The sequence below is a fragment of the Fundulus heteroclitus genome, chromosome 9 (genome assembly GCF_011125445.2).
Source record: "Fundulus heteroclitus isolate FHET01 chromosome 9, MU-UCD_Fhet_4.1, whole genome shotgun sequence".
Taxonomy (NCBI): Eukaryota; Metazoa; Chordata; class Actinopteri; order Cyprinodontiformes; family Fundulidae; genus Fundulus; species Fundulus heteroclitus.
This window is the reverse complement of record NC_046369.1, coordinates 1,910,049-1,932,483: the sequence shown is the minus strand read 5'-3', so window position 1 is coordinate 1,932,483 and position 22,435 is coordinate 1,910,049. Positions and strand designations below refer to the sequence as shown.

The window sequence follows — 22,435 nt, the reverse complement described above, 5'->3', positions numbered from 1 at the left end:
ATGGTCATCTCCTCTTCCTGAGGCAGAAACCTGGTTCCTGCTGTCAAAGTCTGACTGGTAGCAATCCGCCTCAGGGGGGCAGAAACGTCCGCCGATCCTTCATCCTGGGGATACTGAACCACCCTGAGAATATTCCCGTTTTCTTCAAATGTTTACTCCTCAGAATGATCCAGACAAGGTAGTCAGCAGAGTTTTACGTCATCTAAAAGTAAAAATGTTGATCTTCCACTAAGAGGCCTGAGCTGAGCCTCATGAATGTAACTGATTACACAATTTACTTGCAGATTTGTTTTCTTTTCACCTTTAGAGGCTCAACAACAAACTAAACGTTAAATATTTCAGTGAAAGAAACAAAGTGGTTGGATTCTTGTCAGATCTGAGATGTGGGGTCCCACATTTTTGCCCGATTCAAAGGCCGTTTTTTTCTGTTGGGCTCAGTTGTCCCAGGCTGTTCTAAGCAACAAGAGCAGGATAAGAGTCACTTTTCCTTAAATACAAAAAAAATAAATAAATAAATAAATAAAAAAAAAAAAAAAAAAAGGTAGCTGCATGTTTTCAGCCGCCTGTGTTGGGGGCCGTACAGAATCACTATGAGGGCCACAAATGGCCCCCTGGCCACAGCTTGGACAACCCTGGTACAGGCTGGCCTAACATCTTGTCAAATTTCACACATAATGCAAAAAAAATTTGGACCCTGTTATTGTTTATATTCACATCTCATTTAAAATGTTTTCCTACGATTCTTTTTAAATTAACCATTTATGCAGAAACGGGTTTAATGGTTTAAGGTGGCGGCTTGGCGTCCACCGTTTCATAAGTTGTTTCATGACACATTTTAAACTTTTATTATTTTTTAATTTTTAAAGCTCTGTTAGCTGTGACATCATCAGGGGAGGCAGATCATCCTCTATTACCATCTAACATAGAAAGTACTCCTGGGTCAATGTGAGCTTCTGAGCTTTCTGTGTCTCTGCTCTGTCTTCTCTAAGCCCCAGTGGGTGGAGGCAGATGAGCGTTCACACTGAGCCTGGTTCTGGTTCTGCTGGAGGTTCTCCTCCCTGTTAAAGGGGAGTTTTCCTCTCCACTGTCGCTTCATGCATGCTCAGTATGAGGGATTGCTGCAAAGCCATCAACAATGCAGACGACTGTCCACTGTGGCTCTACGCTCTTTCAGGAGGAGTGAATGCTGCTTGGAGAGACTTGATGCAACCTGCTGGGTTTCCTTAGAGAGGAAACTTTCTCACCAACCTGGAGGATTTGATGGAGTCTGACTTTGGAGAGAGCCTTGAGATGAATTGGTGCTATAGAAATAAAATTGAATTGAAAAGTCCAAATGTTGGGGTAATGAAGCTTTTTCTGTGACTGCAGCTCGAATCTAGAAACAACTTCTAGATCTTCCATCTATAACTGAAATTTTTAAATCAAAGCTCAATTTTTTATTTTATTTTATTCAGGCTTTTAATACTTAAAACTGTGGCGGTACGTCTGGTTGTATCTATCTCGTTTTCTTCTGTTTTTATAGATTCTTTTAGCACTTCGGCCTCCTATATGGTGGAAGTGATGGATATCTAAAGTTGGTGTCGAGTGTAAAACATTTAATTGACTTTATAAACACTGCTCCTCTGAGCGATTAATACTAAATAATCTACAAGGACTCTATAAATCATGGAGAATTGTTTCTGCCACATGATGGTGATGTCGAGGGTCACAGAAGAAAAGATGCCAAAGTTTTCCTTACGTCTGCATTTCTGTTTCATTTCTCTGATCTCCAAGCCTAATAGAGTCACTGCTCTGTTTTTGGGAAACTGTTTCAGCATAATTACTTTTTCTAGAACACTATTAATCAATAAAGAGCAACCACAGATCTGTTTGCTTTTTTCTTTATTTTTTTTGGAGCTTTTTTCTTTATATTTTCCTTTTTTTCCTGCTTTTGGCACTACATACTGACACGTTAGCTTGTTTTAAAAACATCTAGTCAAAGCCTTCATCTTTCAGCAAGCAAAGCATGAGTACAGCTAATAAAAATAAAGGTTTACAATTTATTCTTCATACTTTACACATAAAATAAAAACACTTTTTTTTTTCCCGAACCCCCTCAAAAACGGGGGCATTAAAATATTTGACATTTGTATCACAAATCAATGTAATGAGAGCCAGAAAAATTAAAACATAAGAACTGTACAAAAAATGATAACATTCTTGTTTTCTTCTGAAAAAAGTCCGTGATCAATCGACGCAAAAAAGAGTAAATCATTTTGTTCTATCACTGACCAGAGACCCAATTAAAAAGGAGAGATTATTTCTTCTGCTGGATAAAATTCAGGTTGACCGGGTGCCGAACGTGAGGAACCAGAGGGAAGTTGGGGTTTGGACGCACCACAGGACCTTTGAAAACGAGAAAAGTGGCAGAATCAGTTAAAACAGCAGTTTTCCCCCACTGAGCTTTATTATACACTGGAGTGCTAATCACCGGCTGTTAGAACGAGTCGCTTTGAAGCCACCTGCCGCCATATTGGTACTCCCTATTTTCCTCCAGTAACTAGGGAATATGTGCGCTACAGCATCGAATAACGAGGATTTTCTCATGTTCAGGGGGGGCTTAAGACTTTTAAAATGTCAAATGCCATATACTTTTATGTTATGTTCTAAAACTATCAAGTACTGAGAAAGTCATGTGCTGAAATATTTTGCATTTTATCTATTATATATATATATATATATATATATATATATATATATATATATATATATATATATATATATATATATATATATATATATATATATATATATATATATATATATACACACACAGTGGCGGTTCTAGACCAAATTTACCAGGGGAGCCAAGGTGGGGCCAGTATTTTTTTCACAGGGGCACATAAATGAATGAAATCATAAAACAGGGCAATATTTAATCGCTTAATAATATGAAGTGAGCCACTTGTGGCTCTGGTACTGCAGGTTTCAGATCCCTGATCTAGCAGATGAAAACTGTGATCCCAGCTCAATACAGCTGAAGCTAAAAGTAAAACACCTTGATTTTTAAACCCTTGTTAGGTTTAAAAAAATCAATAAAATTGGTAAAAGTGACAAATTAGGTGTGGTTTCTTCACCAATGCATATAATCGTAAGAAGTTTATTTAATTTATGTCTTTTGTACAGGGGCCAGGACCATTTCTATAGGGGCACGGGCCCCTGTGGGCCCCTGTCTAGAGCCGCCCCTGTGTGTGTGTGTATATATATATATATATATATATATATATATATATATATATATATATATATATATATATATATATATATATATATATACACACACATATATATATACACACACACACACACATACATATATATATATATATATTTAATATGAATACCATGTAAAATATTTCAGCGCCTAATTTCCTAGTAGTTTATAGTGTTAGTACATCCACTGACTGTAGAATTACCTGTGAAACGTTTTCACACAGCCAGAAAACTGCTTGTTGTTGCAACCAAATCCTATGGGGTTCTGTGAGAGTAGGGAGTAGCAAGATGGCGGCCAGTGACTTCAGTTTCTCAACAAAATCAGCACTCCAGTGTATTATATAGCTCAGTGGTTCTCCCCCTTCCCCCCCCCCTGATTATGGATCTGAAGCCGCTCGCCTGCTCTGACCTGGGCCCATGAAGGCTTTTCCCGGCTGGAAGTCTCCGTTGCCCTGCTGGAGGAAGTTCTGGGGCATCCTGTAGGGCCAGGATGGAGAGAGGCTGTACTGGGGGGGTTTGTTGTGCTCCCATAACCGTGAGCCTTGGCTCACACCTTCAAACTGGACCTGGTGGTTGGCTTCTGTGACGAAAAGTAGACAAAATATTAGAGATTTTGGCATTTGTGAAGTTTTCTTTTCAACCTGCCGGTTTTCTCTCTTCTCGTCTTATCGTACATTCTCCTCCCAATATGCCAGATTTTTCTTATAATCTCCTGAAGTGGTCTGGATCAGCTCGTAAAGTTCAATCAACAAGCTGAAGCTTTGGACCAATCCAAGGTTTCGTGTTTCTCTATTTTTTTTTTAGATTCATCCAAAGTTACAAATGTTTGAGAGGCAGATGAAGGATTTTTACACTGCAAAAACAGAACTAAAAATAAGTAAAAGTCTCTTGAAATGAGTGAATTTGTCCTAGATTTGAGCAGGTAAATAAGATTATCTGCCAATAGAATGAGTATTTTGACCCCTAAAATAAGACAATTAGATATACTTCACTTGAAATTGATGATGGAGATGAGTTCTTCCTATTTTAGGTGCATTAATCTTATTCCATTGGCAGATCATCTTATTTACCAGCTCAAATCAAGGATAAATACACTTATTTCAAGAAGATTTTAGTTGTTTTTAGTTCCGTTTTTGCAGTGTAGCTAATAAACGTTGATGACGCGTCTCTGTTCCTGGTATCTGCTGGAGAAACAAGGTTTTCTCCACTGCTGTCCTCGTTTATCGCCGCCACGCTTCTGTGCACCTGAACAGCTACTGGGCTGAGCTACAAGGCGGCCGAAGCTTGGGTGGAAAATAGAAAATAGTACATGAGCCAGGATACGTTTATACACTGCAAAAAGGGAACTAAAAGTAAGCAGAATTTTCTTAAAATCTGTATAATTTCCCTTGATTTGAGCAGCTAAATAAGACTATTTGCCAGTGAAATTAATATTTTTAGCCCTAAAATAAGATAATTAGACATCATGCACTTGAAATAAGATGATGGAGATGAAATATTCTTATTTTAAGTGCAAAACTCTTATTCCATTGGCAAATAGTCATATTTAGCTGCTCAAATCAAGGGAAAATACACTAATTTCAAGAAAATTGTACTTACTTTTAGTTCCCTGTTTGTAGTGTAGAGAAAGACATGAACTGATAAGGACAGTTTTCCCCTCATAAGAAACAAAGACGCAACCCTTTCAGAAGTGCAGCAGCTAGATTTTCCTCCACACTGCAAAAACAGAACTAAAAATAAGTAAAATTTTATTAAAATGAGTGTATATGTCCTTGATTTGAACAGGTAAATAAGATGATTTGCCAATGGAATAAGATTTTTGCACTTAAAATAGGAACAATTCATCTCCATCATCTTATTTCAAGTGCAAGATGTCTAATTATCTTATTTTAGGGGTCAAAATACTCATTCCATTCAGAAATTAATGTATTTGTCCTTGATTTGAGCAGCTACATAAGACTATATGTCAATGGAAATGAGTATTTTACCCCTAAAATAGGATAATTAGACATCCTGTACTTAAAATAAGATGATGGGGATGAATTGTTCTTATTTCAAGTGCAGAAATCTTGTTCCTCTGGCAAATAGTTTTGTTTACCTGCTTAAATGATGGAAAAAAAATTGAAGGTTTTCCTTACTTTTAGTTCCCTGCTTGCAGTGAAGAGAACTGGTGCATTAGTGTCATATTTTCAGAAGGCCACCGGGCTTTTCTGACGCTCCACAAATGAGTGGATTAAGAAATCTGACTGGATTTCATTAGGGCTGAACAATTAATCGCATTTTCAATATAATCGCGATTTAAAAAAAACGCAATTTCCAAATCGCAGAGTCTGCAATTTTTGGCTCTGTAACAATTAGGGAATTAGACACGTCCATTAGGTGTTGGTAAAATGTTTAAAGTGGGTTTGCCTCCACATGGAAGGGAAGACAGTTGCAGCAGTGAGATAATCTAATTTTATTACTTGTTTTAGAGTTTATATAAATCATACATAGCATTAAGTACAGGTCAATCAGTTTAATACATAGACTTGCTTGTTGGTTGGACTTTATGTTCAACAAGGATTGATGTCCAAATCAACTAAAAGCTGTTCTCTTGAATAATATTCTGATTAATAGAAACATTAAAAGTTCTTGTTTTAAATAGTCCTTGTTTACAAACGTCTTTATTTAGAGGGCATTTTTGTTGCTTGTGGTTAACGCAGAGAAAAGTCAAAATTGCAATTTTGGTTGAAATATATTGTAGGCAGAACGCAATCATTACTGCTCTGAGTTTAGATGCTGTGGGTGTTTTAGCAACTAATCCACATGGCGAGGAAACAAAATGATTTGTTGTCTGTATATGTTTAAAAAGACATGATAAATTAAACTGGGGAAAAAAAAAAAAAAAAAAAAAAAAAAAAAAAAAAAAAAAATCGCATTAAATCGCAATATTAAGAAAAAAAAAATCGCAATTAGATTATTTTCCAAAATCGTTCAGCCCTAATTATTAGAAACATTAAAAGTTCTTGTTATAAATAGTCCTTGTTTACAAACATCTTCATTTAGAGGCCATTTTTGTTGCTTGTGGTTAATGCGGAGAAAAGTCAAAATTGCAATTTTGGTTGAAATATATTGTAGGCAGAACGCAATCATTACTGCTCTGAGTTTAGATGCTGTGGGTGTTTTAGCAACTAATCCACATGGCGAGGAAACAAAATGATTTGTTGTCTGTATATGTTTAAAAAGACATGATAAATTAAACTGGGGAAAAAAAAAAAAAAAAAAAAAAAAAAAAAAAAAAAAAAAAAAAATCGCATTAAATCGCAATATTAAGAAAAAAAAAAATCGCAATTAGATTATTTTCCAAAATCGTTCAGCCCTAATTATTAGAAACATTAAAAGTTCTTGTTATAAATAGTCCTTGTTTACAAACATCTTCATTTAGAGGCCATTTTTGTTGCTTGTGGTTAATGCGGAGAAAAGTCAAAATTGCAATTTTGGTTGAAATATATTGTAGGCAGAACGCAATCATTACTGCTCTGAGTTTAGATGCTGTGGGTCTTTTAGCAACTGATCTGCACAGTGAGGAAATAAATTAATTTGTTGTTTGTATATGTTTAAAAAGACATGATAAATCAAACTGGGGAAAAAAAAAAAAAAAAAAAAAAAAAAAAAGAAAGTCGCATTAAATCGCAATATTAAGAAAAAAAAAAAAAAAACGCAATTAGATTATTTTCCAAAATCGTACAGCCCTAGATTTCATCCAGGAAAATATCCCTAGATGTTTGGAAGGGAAAACCTGACTGAACAAAGCCTAAAGCAGCAAACTAGGATCTCTGAGTCTCCGTATAACAGAATCTGTTCTTTTAAAAAACCCAGAATCCCCCACAGACAGACAGACGGTGCCACCAAACGTCCCCCAGTGAATACCTGACTTCACCACCGTGCCGTTGCCCACCAGTGACCCGGGCTGTGCCATGCTGTTGTGCCAGGGCCCGTCCCGCCCCGCCCCCCCCATGCCCATCTGCCTCCCCGCCGGCTGGGCGAAGATGATGCTCGGGTCGTTGAGGCTCATGGAGCTGGCGCCGCCCGCCGACGCCGTGGGGCTCCCGCTCCCCGACACGGAGCGCAGGGCGAACTTCAGGCCGGGCGGGGAGGGGGCGGCGGCGGAGGACGAGGCGAGGACCGGGCCGTGGATGGGCCAGGAGGTGGAGGGAATGTGGACCGGGTGGTGAGGCCCCCCCTGGGACTGGTGGGGGGGGAGGAGCCCCAGGGCGGTGAGCGCGGCGGGGTGAAACTGGCCCGGGTGGGAGGCGGGGAAGCTGAAGAGAGAGAGCGGCACCTGGGCGTGGGCGGGCGGCTTCTGCGGCCCGACGCAGCCGGCTTTGCTGTGGGAGGTCTGGGGGGAGCCGGAGGAGAGCGGCGAGCTCTGTGGGACAGCGGCGGGCTGCGGGGAGAAGGGCGGCGTCTGCCGGCTGTCCGACTGTCGGCGGGGAGAGAGAAAAACGCAGGTCAGACACCAGCAACTGCAAAAACAGACTCAACTAAACTAAAAATACCTTAAAATTTTCTTGAAATTAGTGTATGTGTGCTTGATTTGAGCAGATAAATAAGACAATCTGCCAATGGAATGAGATTTTTGCACTTAAAGGCATACTATGCAACATTTTTCAGTTAATTAATGTGTTCCATACCATTTTGGATGATTAAATGAGTGATTTCAGGTCGAACAAAGGTTTTCTCGGCCGCCCTGGTGGTCTGTGGGGGAAATACCGTACTTGCAATGCGGTACCGCGCACGTGACGTCACCGTCTCAAGAGCAACGCCCCTTTTGCCGCTTAGGTAGGGCATACAGGAGAGAACGCACGGATAACAGATATGACCGACTTTACAGCCGTTAAACTTTCCCAAGACGATGTCCCAGGCACACGGTTTACTGGTCGCACTGTGGAAGAACACACCAACCTTCAGCTCAAACGATGGCTTGAGGTTCGAGGGCTTAAAAAGACTGGAAAACTGGCCGAGTTGATGAACGGTAAGCTTTGTTTTTTTTTTCCTGCGCGGCGATCAAGGCAGCGTCGGCCGTTTTTTTGTTTGTAATCACCGTCCAGGAATCGGTATATGTTCAATGTTTGTCTCATTTGAAATGTTTTTGAGTAAGCTATCCTGGTAGCAGGCTATCATGTTAGCGCCTGCTACCAGGATAGCCTATATGCTATCCTGGTAGCAGGCGCTACTTTATTAACATGTCGGCCACCAAAATACTCTTACCTTGACTTGATGTCGCTGGAATTGGGTCAGGATGTTCTTCGGTTGGGCCCTTTCCTCCAACAAAATGCTTGCTACATATGTACTTGAATTTGGTAACTTTTTCCGGGTTGAACTGTTGTCTAGGCCGACCGCACCGCTGTACCAGCGCACACATTTCTCCTTGGCAGTCTTGAAGAAAACATCCTTCATATGCGGCCGATCAGCGTACATCGAGCGTGAGTTTGGCGAGGCGGCCGCCTCACCAAGATAGCGCTGCGGGAAACCCTGATGTTCATACCTTCACTGTGTTAGTCATTGCTTGTACTGCCGTTTTTTCCACTTTTCGTTGCGTTCGCCTGTCTGCTAAGCTCAAAACAACCGCGCCTGGCTGGAGAAACCAGAACAGCTGAGCATCTTTACGACAGTGCACTTTTACTTTCGCCCTCTGGGGGGAGCCTCGCTGGAAAATCAACCCCGGTTGCATAGTATACCTTTAAAATAGGAAGAACTCATCTCCATGAACTTATTTTAAGTGCAGTATATCTGATTATCTTATTTTAAAGGGGAAAATTACTCATTCCATTGGCAGATAATCTTATTTACCTGCTCAAATCAAGGACAAATACTCTTATTTCAAGAAAGTTTTACTTATTTTTAGTTCTGTTTTTGTAAAAAGGAGACGCTTGGTTTGCCGAGAGACTGCAGCATCAAATGAGTCTGCTGAAAACGTTAAACAACATCTGAGGACCGACAAACTGCCCCACGGCGCCCCTGTCGTTACAGGAAAGCTGTAACGGGTGGACTCACACATTCAGACGGTTGTCTGGTTCTTCCAGGAGAGCCGGCGTCAGCCTGAGGGATGGGGATGGACTGGGAGTGCACCACGCTTCGCACCATGTGAGGAGCTGTGATGGAAGGAGGAATAAAAACCCTTTATTTATTTACTATCCTTCAGGCAGACATGACAAGACAGCAGCTAGCGTTAGCTTATGCAGTCCGGGCGGTTTACGACTTCAGTGATACGTGTTCAAGAGATTTACTACCCTTCCTATGTTGCTCTCAAACATCCGTGTCAAACTGTTAGCTTAGCACGTAGCAACGTTACGCTCACAGTCTAATTTCAACAACGTGCGCCTAATTTATTTTATTTCTGCTTTTCAAATTGCGTTTAACAGATCACGTTCTCTTCGGTTCTGGGGGCGGGCTTTCCTCTGGAGTGAGGAGCAAAGACTCATTTCTATTGGTCAGCACGGACGTCAGCGACGCTTTTATTGGTCGATGTGCGCATCAAGAGCGAGAAGTGACAAGAATGTGATCTATAATACGCAATTTAAAAAAGAGAAATGTGGAAAAATTTTATTTGAAAATACAAAATTTAATAGCTATGTAAAACTTTTTAGTTAATTTATACTGTATTATATTCCCATATTTATTTAGATTGTTAGATTGGTAATTTAAGGAAATCAAATTGAACTAAATTGTTACTTATCTAAATGTTTCAAATATAAATATAAAATCTTTCCATAAGAAAATATTTATGACAATGAAGTTTTGACTACCATCATAGCTATTATTAAATATAGGTTTATTGGGACAAAGTAGAAAAATATTATTTGTTCAAATTCTGTATTTTGTCATATCTTAATTATTTACTGACTTTAAAATAAAAATTTACAAAGTCAGATTTTTTATTTTATGTACTATACTTATTTTATGATCAAGATCAAATATGAATGCTTTGTCATCATTAGGGGAAATTAGCAAATTCACTCTCAAAACCTTATTATGATAAGTAAGCTTAAGAAAGTTGTTCTAGGTTTAATTTCAGGATTGCATTTTTTTTTTTAAATTTCCATTTACAAAATGTTCATTCAATAGAAAACATCAAATTAACTTTACTTCAACAAATTTTTTTTTTTTTAAATGTGGGTTTATTTAAATGAACAATAAAGGTCTACCCTGACCTAGATGTATGCAATAATTACCTTGTTTGGAGTCTCTGTAAAACTGTATTAACAGAACTGTAAAATACTAAAACATATCTTTAAAATGTTATATTATAGAACCAAAAGTGAAGTTCTTTGTTTACTTGGGGCCCCGGCGTTCCTCTGTTTGAGGTGGCGGTTCTCAGGACAGTCTCTCCGTACGTGACCCATGTCCCCACACTGGAAACAACGTCTGTCCTTCGGTTCTCGATCCTCATCTTTGGCGTCCTCGTCCTTCTCGTTTTCCTTCTTCTTTACCCTGCATCAAAAAAACAAAAAAAATAAAGGCTTGTGTCCTCGGACACGCGTTGTAGCCGACTAAGATCAAGCATCGAGACACCGGGCTGAGGCGCTGTTTGATCAGGTGACCAAAAATGTGTGTTTACACCAGGCCCGGCACATTTTAAACGCGTCTGATATATTAAAGAATTACTTTTGTTCTTTAACAATGTATTTTGGGAAAAACTGGATAGTTTTAGACTAAGAGCAACATATATGCTCATGCCATGTTATTTTGCTATAACTTGTTTCAACTTGTGGTGGGAACCTATGAAAATGTGTTGTGGGAAAGACTGATTCGGTATTCTGAGTTTGCAATGTTATTTTGCTTCACACACTGCTGAGATGCTGGGGGGAACGGTTTTTGTTTTGGAAACATGTTTTGGAAACGGGATTGGTATAAAAAGCAGGGAACCGCCCTCAAACGATGAAGTCTGCCGTGTGAGGATGCCCGGCCACGTTGATGTTGCTCTAACCGGACTGACCGACTTCCCAGTCCTGTACCATGGTAAGGAATGGAACAACACACCTGTTTGAAAGCATGTTGCTTTAAGTGCTTGCTACTTTGCGTGTGCGAAGTGCTTGCTGTTTGTGTTGCTATATTCTGTGGGGAATAATAAATATGGGCACTATTATCCTAATAGAAACAGTGTTTATGTGTTCTTATTTGTGCTTTGCCGATCTTTTCCGGACCTGAATAAAAATTTCATAAAACAGCGACTTAACAGCAAACACAGGTGTAGAGAAAAACGGTGAAATAAGCAAACTAATGGCAGTCAATGGACAAACACGCTTATTGATATCTTATGGCTGCAGCGCTTTTTTTTTTTCCTGCGGCGTCTTTGCTCAGGAGAAAATGCCGTTATATGCCAGTGTGAATTAAGCATTGCTTAAACGACACAGCAGCAGAAAGAGGGGACAACCTGCGTCTCTTTGGACAGTCCTTCATGTAATGACCGATCTTCCCACAGATCCTGCAGCACCTGTCGTTGGGCGCCAGCTCGCCGTCTGTCAACACCTTCGAGTCAAAGAAGTAATCCTGCAGAAACCAAAAGGAAGGCGGATCAGATTTTAACCGGCGGGGTTTCATCAGGATACGTCAGCCAGTTACGCGTGAGAAAAAAAAAGCCGTACGCACCACTTCAGTACCGGGGATGGGGAAAAAGGGCGTCCCGAACAGCTTCCGCCCGTTTATGAAGGCCTTCATGATGAAGTTCGTCACTGGAGGAGATAAAAAAAAGGCTAGAATAGAGCTAAACTCTAATCACCGTACGATGATTTATAAATAACGTCGTCCTGTGAGCCCAGCTTTAGTTTTTGTCTATCCGGTTCCTGTACCTGCACTGAAGATGCTAAACATACTTTCTCAGATTTATTTGGTAATACATCTGCACAGAACTAAAATGGTAATAGAAAAAAAATAACTGATACATTTTATGTCATTTAGAAATTATTATATATATATATATATATATATATATATATATATATATATATATATATATATATATATATATATATATATATATATATATATATATATATATATTGAGCGAGCAGAAATCAGATGTGGGGTTCCTCAGGGCGCCGTTCCCAGACCTCTTCTATTCCGCAGCTACATACATGATTACGTTACAACACCTCCTACCAAAATATGCAAAAATGTGTCACCACACATTCACAGCAACACAGTAAAGGTGTGTTTAATGTCAGCGAGAGGATGGGTTAAATTTCCCTCCCAAAATTAATTCAGAAAGGAGGGCCGTCACTGTTTTCACTCCTAAAAATGTCAGATTAGACGATCAGCTCTCAGTAAACTCAGTGAGGCTAAAACCCACGAAGCCTGCAGAATTCAGAAGTGGGATTATTGACTCAACTACAAAGTAAAACCAATGGCAGATTTAGGGAATTTCTTTCTAGGACTAAAGAATGTAACCATTTACCTCACTGTTCTTGTATAAAAAAAAATAAAAATTAAGAGAGAGCTGCAGCTCCTGCAGGAGTGAATTGCATTTTCGATGTAAAATGATTGATTTGAATAAATAATCTGCCTATAAGGCAGTAACTGAATCCGTGTGGGAGCTTCATGTCAGTCATGAACCAGCAACACCCCCCAGGTTACCAGAGACCCGCTCGCTCAAAAATTAAACAAAGGGAGGCAGCATTTTGTTTAACTAGAAATCTGACAGGTTTAGAAACTGTTGGTTCCTTTAAAGAGCGTTCTAGCAAAGGCAAAAGCTTATTAGTTAGTAATTCAGGCTGTTTGTTTTCATTTTAAATTTATAGTTTCTTTAAACCATAAATCTGCATTGTCTTTAAATAAGTAAATTTTTCTGTAAAGCACTTTGGAGAATTTCTTATCTGGATTATGCTTTATAAATGCACTTGACAAAGTTTATTTTAATAATGATGGTATAATATTAAATATATATAGATAGTATACAAAAAAGCAACAATACATTTAGATATGTGCTACAAATTCAGCCAAAAAGGGAAAATGTGTTGCTAAAAATCTGCCATTAAGAGCTGTGGGAAATGTTAGCGTGGAGAATAAGGTTTACCAGTAAAATGTGTTTAGCTAAACCAACAATGGGTGAGAAGGCAAATACTTTAATTTGGTTAATTTTGGTTAAATCATTTTGTTTTACCTGCTCTGCAAAATACCATCACTGTAAATAACTGTCAGATTTTTTATATGGAAATTAATGTGTAAATTATTGTAAATATTTAAGGTAAAAAAAATGGTTTTGCTCATTTGTTGTAATAAAAGATGGTCATCCAGTTTGCTAATTATTTAGAATAATTTCATTTGACTTTTTAAACAATAATAAACATTTATTGAGATGACATGTTTCATGATTTGGCGCTATATAAATAAAATTGAATTGAAAATTGAACTGAATTCTTTTTGGTCTAGCAATATAACAACAGTGTTTGGGTCCGTTTGAAAACACTCGCTGCAATTAGCCAATTTTAATAATTGAATTCAAAGCATATTTTAATGCACCAAAGTCTGCATTTGAGTAATTAAATATCATTGGATAGATGTTACTTTGAAATTAAAGAGAATGTCAGGAGTGTGTTTATTAAAAGACGAATACTTTGTGTTGTACTTAACATTTTCACACAAAATCAGTGCAGGGGCACTTTAGACGTGCCTCGGCTAATCAGTCTTTTGACAAAAATTTAAAGGTTCCATTCAGTGTTTTAAATCTTTGTTTTTTACACAACTTGCAGCTATTATAGACACAGTCTGGTGGCTGTTTGGTGCATTTCCAGAGTCTGCGTCTAAATCATCTTAGATGATGTAACGTTGCCACTGCTGAACTGCAGATTTTATGCAATTTTCTTTACTCAGACGGTTATTTCTATAAAAAGGTTAGTTCTTAGGGGCTTTTGTCAATCAACACATTAAAAGAAAAACAACGTGGAGCATTTTTTTGCTCTTAAAAGACTTACTTTTCCGTGACACTCCAGCACCAAGATTATGGTTCAGGTCAAAGGGATCTGAGAGGAGAAAACGTGAGAAAATGAATGCGTGGCTGCAGCTGAGCGGCGACGGCGGTTCCAGCAGAGCTTCTTAAGCACCTTCGATAGCGATGCATTTACTAGTCCACTGTTTCTCAAACGTCGTGAGGCGTTTCTGCTGACGGATGCTGATGACGTGCTCCTTGAAGTCGAACTCTTCGGTGTAGAAGCGCAGGAGGCCGAGCCACAGCTCGCCCACTGACTCCGTGTTGGGCTGGCGGTCGGCGAGGCGCTGGCGCTGTGCGGACGACAAGGAGCTAACGTCACAAACCTGACGCATCAAAACCCGGGGAAAACCAGTCAGCCCGCTGTCCAGCAACCTCACCAGCTTGTCCATGTCGTCAAAGAAGAAGGCGTTCCAGCCGTCTACCATCCGCTCGGGCGCCGTCTTACCGTCAAAGATCTGGAAGAGATTGCGTTTAACCCTCAAAGCCCAACGGCACACTTCCCCGTTTCAGGTACGCACAACGTCTGAGCCGCCAATCAGAGGACGGTACCTCCTGCAGGACGGGAATCACCGGCGGCTGCCTCTGCTGCAGGAAGTAAAGCACCATCAGGATGTAGGCGTAAGAAGAGAGGCTTCCCCTGGAGGCGTCTCCGATGTCGCAGCGCTGACGAGACAACACATTAGCTTGTGATAACGCCGACACATCAGGAGACGTTATTTTAAGCAGAAAAGCCTCTAAACGACCACAAAGTTCACACACTGCAAAAACGGAACTAAAAATAAGTAAAATGTTCTTAAAATTAGTGCATTTGTCCTTGATTTGAGCAGGTAAATAAGCTGATTTGCCAATGGAATTAGATTTTTGCACTTAAAACAGGCAGAATTCATCTCCATAATCTTATTTCAAGTGCAGAATATCTAATTATCTTATTTTAGGGGTCAAAATACTCATTCCATTGGCAGATCATCTTATTTATCTGCTCAAATCAAGGACACATACACTAACTTTGAGAACATTTGACTTATTTTTAGATCCGTTTTTGCAGTGCAGAATGCGTCTGAACTCCTGGACAGTGAAGCGGTTTTGCTCCGCCCCGGACTGAGAGGGTTCTGACCAAGATAGAAACTCCTGCTACCAGAACCGGTACCTTCAAGCTGGACCGAAACCTGCTGCCCTTCAGGTGGACGAGCCAGACGGGCTTTAGAGAAAACCCAAAACCCCTGCAGTGCCTCTCAGACCGGTGGTGGCAGCATCATGCTGTGGGCCCAGGGACATGAACATATCCTCCCTTTACCTATAAAACGACGTTCAAAATCCCGCAAAAATACCAACATGGGCAAAATGACGTTGGTTATTGATCGGTTTATCACCCAGACCTAACTAGACGCTCCCCGAGTACCGGGGGCGGTCCCCGTTTTGGACGATCTGTCCCCGGTTTCAGCCTTTTAATGAATGAAAAAAATTAAAAATAAAAGTTGCGCGAAACAAGAGCTGTTAAGGCAGGTGCGATACAGAGAATGGTAGCAGAGCTGCGCCGCCCCCCACACAGTCAGCAAGCCCCCCCCAGAGCGAGAAAATAGTCAGGAGACTGGTTGATACATCTGAGAGAGCTGGTCTCTTTAGTCTTTGCATCTCTGTGGGCAAACTTACTTCAGCCTCACTCGTCATCTTGAATTTAGCTGCCAAACGTCCTCATCTGTCCTGACCTGGCAACCTGCGCGACACTCTACAGGGTTTGTGTGCTGTTCCGATTTCAAACACTAGGTGTCATCATTACTTATTGCTCCTTTAATGAGTCAATTAAATGCAGATTTGAGCGAACCAGATTTGACTCTTCAGTTAAAAATCAATAAATACATGCGGCCCGATTTCCTATGAATTTAAGACAATGCAAAAAAAACCAAAAACAAAACATGATTTTAACAGAAAAACACAGATTATAATATTTTGAACCTTTACCAAGGTTTTTTTTTTATGTTTGAATGTCTTAAAGTTTCTACAGAATAAAATAGTGATGAGTTTTGTTTTCTTTCTTTATTGACATACCTTTGCAAAGACCTTCATGGTGTACCCCAGGAACTGCACCCGAGCATCCAGAGCCGCATACGTGGCCAGCATTCTGGTGTTGTGCTGGGCCTAAACGGACGATTGCTCCCAGTTAATTCAAACGGGGGAAGTTGGTGGAAGGTAGGGCTGGACGGTAAATTAATAATACATATCGATCGATAGACGTATGTCAATGATAGAAAAAATAAAAGGTCAATAAAAAGTTCAATAGAATAACAGTTTTTCTTCCTTAAAAATAAATCACCTTTATTGTCATTGCAGCCATACATTACACTGAAATGTGTTCTCTGGGAGCAATCTGGGGTTAAGGGTCCTGCTCAGGGACTCAGAGTGGCAGTCTGTGGGAGTTGAACCCAAAACCTCCAGGACACAAGCAAAATGCTCTAACCACTAGGCCACCACTTCCCCTAGAAAATATTGAAAAATTGCCAAAAAAAAAAAAAAGCCATGTAGGTCATTATTACAGTCATTACATCCTCCCAACCAATCACAACGCAGACCCAGGTAGCTCCATCACTAAGCTCCGCCCCCTTCAAAGAGTTCAGAGGGCACACGTCCTTTTTCATTTTTTAAAAACTTGCAGTTTTGGTAAAAAGTTGGTTGAATTCAGTGTTTGTGTCTGTTTTTAAAAATTGGTCACTAAACAAAAGCATAAAATGGCCAGAGTTGTACTTAAAATAGAAATCATATTGGATCAAAACATATATTTTATCGATATGCATTTTTTCCTATATCGTCCAGCCCTAGTGGAAGGTTTTACGCGGTTAAGTTAACGTCCCTCACTGACCAGCGTGTTGTAAAGGCTGATGTCTCCTTCCAGACCGCTCTGTTTGTGTTCAAACTTCACAATAGGCACTTTAGCTGTGGTGATGGGCAGGATGTTCCTCAAACCTGAAGGTGAAGACAGATTTGGGAAGACGTCACAAACTCTACAGATTTAAGACAAAAAAAAAAACACACCAACCAGCCAATCAGCTTACTCGCCTGCGTGCTTCTTTAGCACTTTAGCGAGGCCTTCGATGATCTCCTTACAGTTCAGCTTCTGTGAGAGAAATCCAAACCAGATTATGAGCCATGATCGGCTGGTTTACTCAGACGCCTGCGCTGAGCGTAAAGTCTGCCCACCTCCGCCGTCTCATGACCCTCCAGAGTCATGCAGATGTCCAGGTCACTGTCGCGGAAACCAAAACCATTCTTGGAGGAACCAAACAAGCAGAGCTGAGCTTTATCTGCAAGGTAAAAAGATCAGAAAAGATGAAAAAAAAGGCTAATTTGCACCTAAATATACACCGAGCAGCTGCAAGATGAGATCAATGAAGATACGGTCAGAAAAACCAGGAAGTGTCTGGATTTGTCTGATGAAGAAAGCCGTCTTTAATCTGAGGCTCAGAGCCGTTTCCAGGTTCTCGGTTCTCTGTGACGTTCTCAGGCTCCAGAGGTCTGAATAAACCATGAATGGGTTCAAAACAGAACAGTTTCAAGCTTCAGCCTCATTGGTCCTCTTTATTATTAAGGTCATATTCATTGTTTTTCAGGGACACTCCAACCCAAACACTGTTTTGCCGATCTTCTGCACCTTAGAAACACGCCCAGGGGACTGATGGGAGGGGCCAAAGTTCTGCTCCCACTCTGGTGCAAACTATTTAGCAACTTTTCAGACCGCTCCAGTGACTTTTTATTCAAAAGCAACAAGCAATGAATCTAGCAATTTTTTTTTCTTGTTTGGGACTTTAGCAAAAAGTAAAAGCACCGATTGTCCCTGGGGCCTCGGGTCCCTGGGGCCCGTGGCTGGATCAGCTCCGGTGTAGCTGGCTGCCGGTGGGTTCCGCGGGGTTCGTCCCCAATTATCTTCTCCTGTCTCTTTATACATGTATTAATTAACACTGTATATTCTTTAGTGATGGTATGAAGGCATTGGTTGTTTGTACCTGTAATACTTTATCGGCTGGTTCTGTTCTTTTTCTTTCTCTCTTTGCAGGTGTAGAAGCAGACTCCGATGTTATATTGCTCTCTCCCTTTCCTCTCCTCTTTCACCTTTTCTCTCTTTTACCATTTTGTCTCATCTCTTTCTCCCATTTTTTCCTCTTCTACCGTCCCGTTTCTGCATCCATTGAACATGAAATAGTTCCAGAATAAAATCTATTAAAGCTTATTGCATATATAAATCAAGTGGAGCACTATGGCGAAAGCAGTAAGGGTCCACTTGAGAAAGTAAGAACGGTTTTGGCATTAAAACAATTCTTAATGCTACACTGCCAGGCAGGATGTAAATATGTTACAAACATAATCTTTAACAGGTAATGGTATTTTTTATTTCTCTGAAACTGCTGCGCTGAAATAGATCCCTGCCTGTAACTGATTCACACGCAGCCTTTGTCATTTACTTACCTAATCCACTCTTCTGCCTTTTGGTTACAATTGATTATATAAAAAAAATTTAAAAATGTAGTTTGGATTGAGGTAAAATATTTAACACCTGATATTATTTTTATTGAGTTCTTGTTTTTAGTTTTGAGCACATTTAGTGTTTTTAATCATTTTCTGTCTTGTTATTTTCCTCTCCTACAACGTTTTATTTTAGCCTTTTGTTTATAAATAAAGTTAATTATAAAATGTTTTTATTGCTCTATGTCTATAAATAAATATTTATTTGCACTTTTGTTTGCTTTTGTTCCAAATGTAAAAAAAAACAAAAAACAAAAAAAACAGTGATCATTATTTGCCACATTTGCCGCTTACGTGAAGCTCCTTTTATATATAATCATGATGTTCGTCTGTTTCCAATTAACCCATTCACCTGTGGGATGATCCAATTAGGTGTTCATTTGGCATTTCTCAACTTTCCCAGGGTTTTGTTGCCCCTCTCCCAGAAAAAAAATCCTGTCATTCGGACTGAAGAGCAGGGATTTGTCAGAATTTTGGTCCTCCTCTCACCCCCTCTGTCCCTCAAGTTCTAAAAGTAAGTCAAATTTTCTTTAAATTAGTGTATTTTTCCTTGATTTGAGCAGCTAAATAACACCATTTGCCAATGGAATTAGTATTTTTACCCCTAAAGTAAGAAAATTAGATATCCTGCACTTGTAATAAGAAGATGGAGAAGAATTGTTCCTATTTTAAGAGCAAAAATCATAAAAATATTTAATGCACCTTGTAATCCGGTGCGCCTTATGGTCCAAAAAATACGGTAGTCACATTTGGAGTCTGTTTCATTTGATCCATTCATGCCAGTCTATCTAACAAGATTTGCTTTACAAGAATAAATCAGTCCGTTTTGGTGGCAGCAGACAGTATTTCTGGGGATAAGCGACAATCAGAGCAAATTGTATTTTCATCAGAACTCTGGAAACGACCACAGAGCCGTTGACTCGTTCAGAAGTTGCAGTATTGAGCGTAAATGTTGTGAATGGAGATGAAACAGACGTGATTCTCCTCATATTAGGCAGCGTCTGTATTTTGAAACAATTTCAACTTAGGAATGTCGATCATGTTGTACAAATATAGTGTCTAACATTTTGAATGCAATTCTGTAATGTAGTGTTTTTTTAATGTTGTAAACCTGCCGAGGGACTGTGGGTGGAAATTATTAATAGAATCTGGTACAAAGTATATTTTCTTTGAAAGAATAATGTATTTTGTACATAGTCCCTGGCAAATAAACTAATAAACAATCACAAGAGAACAGTTGTGTGTTTTTATTTTCAGTTTTAAGCCACAAACTGAACAATAAAGTGCTGACATTACTCTTTCGCTATTTAACAAAAGTAAAACATCTCCACTTCCATGTCTAGTTGGTTAAAAATGAGGAGGAGTTGATTGGATCCACTGCTGCTGCGTTGCCCCGATGCAGGAGGTGCAAATGACAACGGTTAGGAGGCAAACCGGGTTAGAGTTTAAAGAGAAGAAGAGGAACACTGCAAAAACGAAACTAAAAATAAGTAACATTTTCTTGAAATGACTGCATTTGGTCTTGATTTGAGCAGGTAAATAACACGATCTGCCAATGGAATGAGTATTTTGAGCCCTAAAATGAGATAATTAGATATTTTGCCCTCTAAACAAGCTGATGGAGATGAATCGTTCCTATTTTAAGTGCAAAAATCTAATTCCATTGGCAAACCATCTTGTTTACCTGCTGAAATCACAAACAAATACACTAATCTCAAGAAAATTTGGCTTATTTTTAGTGTTGTTTTTACAGTGAAGGATTCAGTGGAAAGAAATAAGACCAGAGTGGATTTGGTGGATTTATTTCACACAATCTGGTCTAACGCAGTTAATCAAAAAGGGACATTGGGAAACTTCCGGGAAAAAAATCGGCGACTCTACCTTTAAATGTCAGCTTTTAGTTTTGGATTTTGTGAAATTAAAGTTCTAAACTAGAAAAAGCTGTTCCTGCGTAACAGCGAGTGAGAATGCTAATCTGCAGAATGATTGAGCAGAAAATGCAGAAAACATTGAAATCAGATTTGAAGAATTTGAAAAAAATTAAGAATTTGAAGAAATAGAAGAATTTGAAGGAATTTGAAGAATTTGAAAAAAGTTTAAGGAATTTGAAGAAATTTGAAAATTTTCAAAAAATTTGAAGGAATTTGAAAATTTTGAAAAAATGTGAAGAAAATAGAAAAATTTGAAGAAATTGAAGAAATTTGAAGAATTTGAAAAAATGTGAAAGAACTTGAAAAATTTGAAGAAATTTGAAAAAATTTTAAATTTTCAAAAAATTTGAAGGAATTTGAAAAATTTGAAGATTAAGAACAATTAGAAGAATTGGAAGTATAGGAAGAATGTGAAGAATTTGAAGGAATTTGAAGCAATTTGCATTGATTTCAATAGGAACAGCCAAAAAAATAAAAAAAATAAAAAATTTGCACAAAAAGTTACATATTTTACAAAGTATAAACGTTAGCATAACCATGAGTCATAGCAGGCATGCCAGGAACGAGCCGAACGTTTTGACACCAAAATTGTTGAAATTGGTTGAAGTATGCGGGAGTAGTTAGACGCAGACGGAATAATAATAATAAAGAAAAACAGGAAAACAATTAGTGAGAATTCTGTATAGCATTCTCACTGATAAATACAATTTATAATCCGTAGCGACTTCTGGTCTGAAAGCTACGGTAATCGCCCTCGCTCTTGTGGTGAGGCGTGACGTTTTGAAACACTCACCGTTGTACTCCTTCCTGATGAACCTCTCCAGGCCGACGAGGATCTGCTCCCTCTTCTGCTGCTCCATGTGCGACGGCGAAAGTTCATCTGCGGACAAAAAACGCATTCAGTCACACGGAGGCGATGGAGAGGAAGAGTCTGGCCAGCGTTAGCGCGGCCGGAGGGGGGGGGGGGGGGGGGGGGGGGGGGGGGGGGGGGGATGGGGTGGGGGGAAGGGAGCGGCGGACGTACAGTAGCAGAGCCTGCACAGGCCGTCCAGGATGCTCCTGAAGCGCTCGTTCATGGGCGGCAGCGGCTTCAGCTCGATCTTCTTAAAGTCTTCGGGACACTCGTCCTTCAGGTGGCCGTCTCGCTTGCAGATGCTGCACACCACGGTTGGAGGCTGGAATAAAAAAAAAAAAAAAAAAAAACACGCGCCCTCGTTGAATCAACAGGGACGTTAAATGCTGCTGATGTTTACAGAGGCGGATTTATTTATTTACCTTCCCGCCGGTGAAAATCATCCTGTCGAACACATAGTGCAGGTCATCCGACGCGACGGCTTCATCCTCCTCCTCCTCCTCACTGTCCAGCAGCTCTTTGGGGGACGAGGAAGGTCTGTCGTTCAGGACCATGTCCATGATTCCAGCGTCTAAGCTCCTCTCCTTAGACTTCCCAGACACATCTGAACCATCGTCATCATCGTCGCTGTCAGACTCTTCATCCTCCTCCTCCTGACCCGCTGCAGCTTTCCCGCCGGCCTCCTCTCCGCTCAGACGCGGGTCCGTTTTACGCTCGGCCTCGCCCGCTCCCCCCGGCGCCGCCTTCTTCTTCTTCTTCTTCTTCTTCCTCTGCCGCCGGCCGCCTGCGCCCCTCCGCTGAGGACAGGCGAAGTATTTGTAAGCGGTCCGGAAGCGCTCCTGGATGTACTCGAACACCATCTGGCTGTTGAGGCTGCGCGCCACGTTCCTCTTGGAGGCGAACGGGTCTGGACGGAGA

General features: G+C 40.0%; 1 protein-coding gene across 2 annotated transcripts in view; it reads right to left on the bottom strand.

The window, feature by feature from the left end:
* Nucleotides 1-1,864: 1,864 nt before the first annotated feature.
* The window catches only part of tut4 (terminal uridylyl transferase 4), a 35,207-nt gene continuing 14,636 nt past the window's right edge, over nt 1,865-22,435 (bottom strand). The window contains exons 13-30 of one of the 2 annotated variants that reach the window (XR_004931642.1): nt 21,940-22,424; nt 21,689-21,839; nt 21,458-21,544; nt 17,414-17,517; nt 17,273-17,330; nt 17,076-17,179; nt 16,268-16,357; nt 14,771-14,884; nt 14,599-14,676; nt 14,334-14,511; nt 14,205-14,252; nt 11,884-11,966; nt 11,669-11,784; nt 10,571-10,725; nt 9,289-9,386; nt 7,574-7,714; nt 3,662-3,832; nt 1,865-2,385 (exon numbers count right to left, since the gene is read on the bottom strand). Coding sequence is in view for 1 of the 2 variants with exons in the window: in XM_036140808.1 (XP_035996701.1) it covers nt 2,297-2,385; nt 3,662-3,832; nt 7,162-7,714; nt 9,289-9,386; nt 10,571-10,725; nt 11,669-11,784; nt 11,884-11,966; nt 14,205-14,252; nt 14,334-14,511; nt 14,599-14,676; nt 14,771-14,884; nt 16,268-16,357; nt 17,076-17,179; nt 17,273-17,330; nt 17,414-17,517; nt 21,458-21,544; nt 21,689-21,839; nt 21,940-22,424 (2,762 nt within the window). In the remaining variant the exon portion in view is untranslated. Of the gene's footprint in view, nt 2,386-3,661; nt 3,833-7,161; nt 7,715-9,288; nt 9,387-10,570; nt 10,726-11,668; nt 11,785-11,883; nt 11,967-14,204; nt 14,253-14,333; nt 14,512-14,598; nt 14,677-14,770; nt 14,885-16,267; nt 16,358-17,075; nt 17,180-17,272; nt 17,331-17,413; nt 17,518-21,457; nt 21,545-21,688; nt 21,840-21,939; nt 22,425-22,435 lie in introns of both variants that reach the window. The other variant, XM_036140808.1, reaches the window with a different exon arrangement.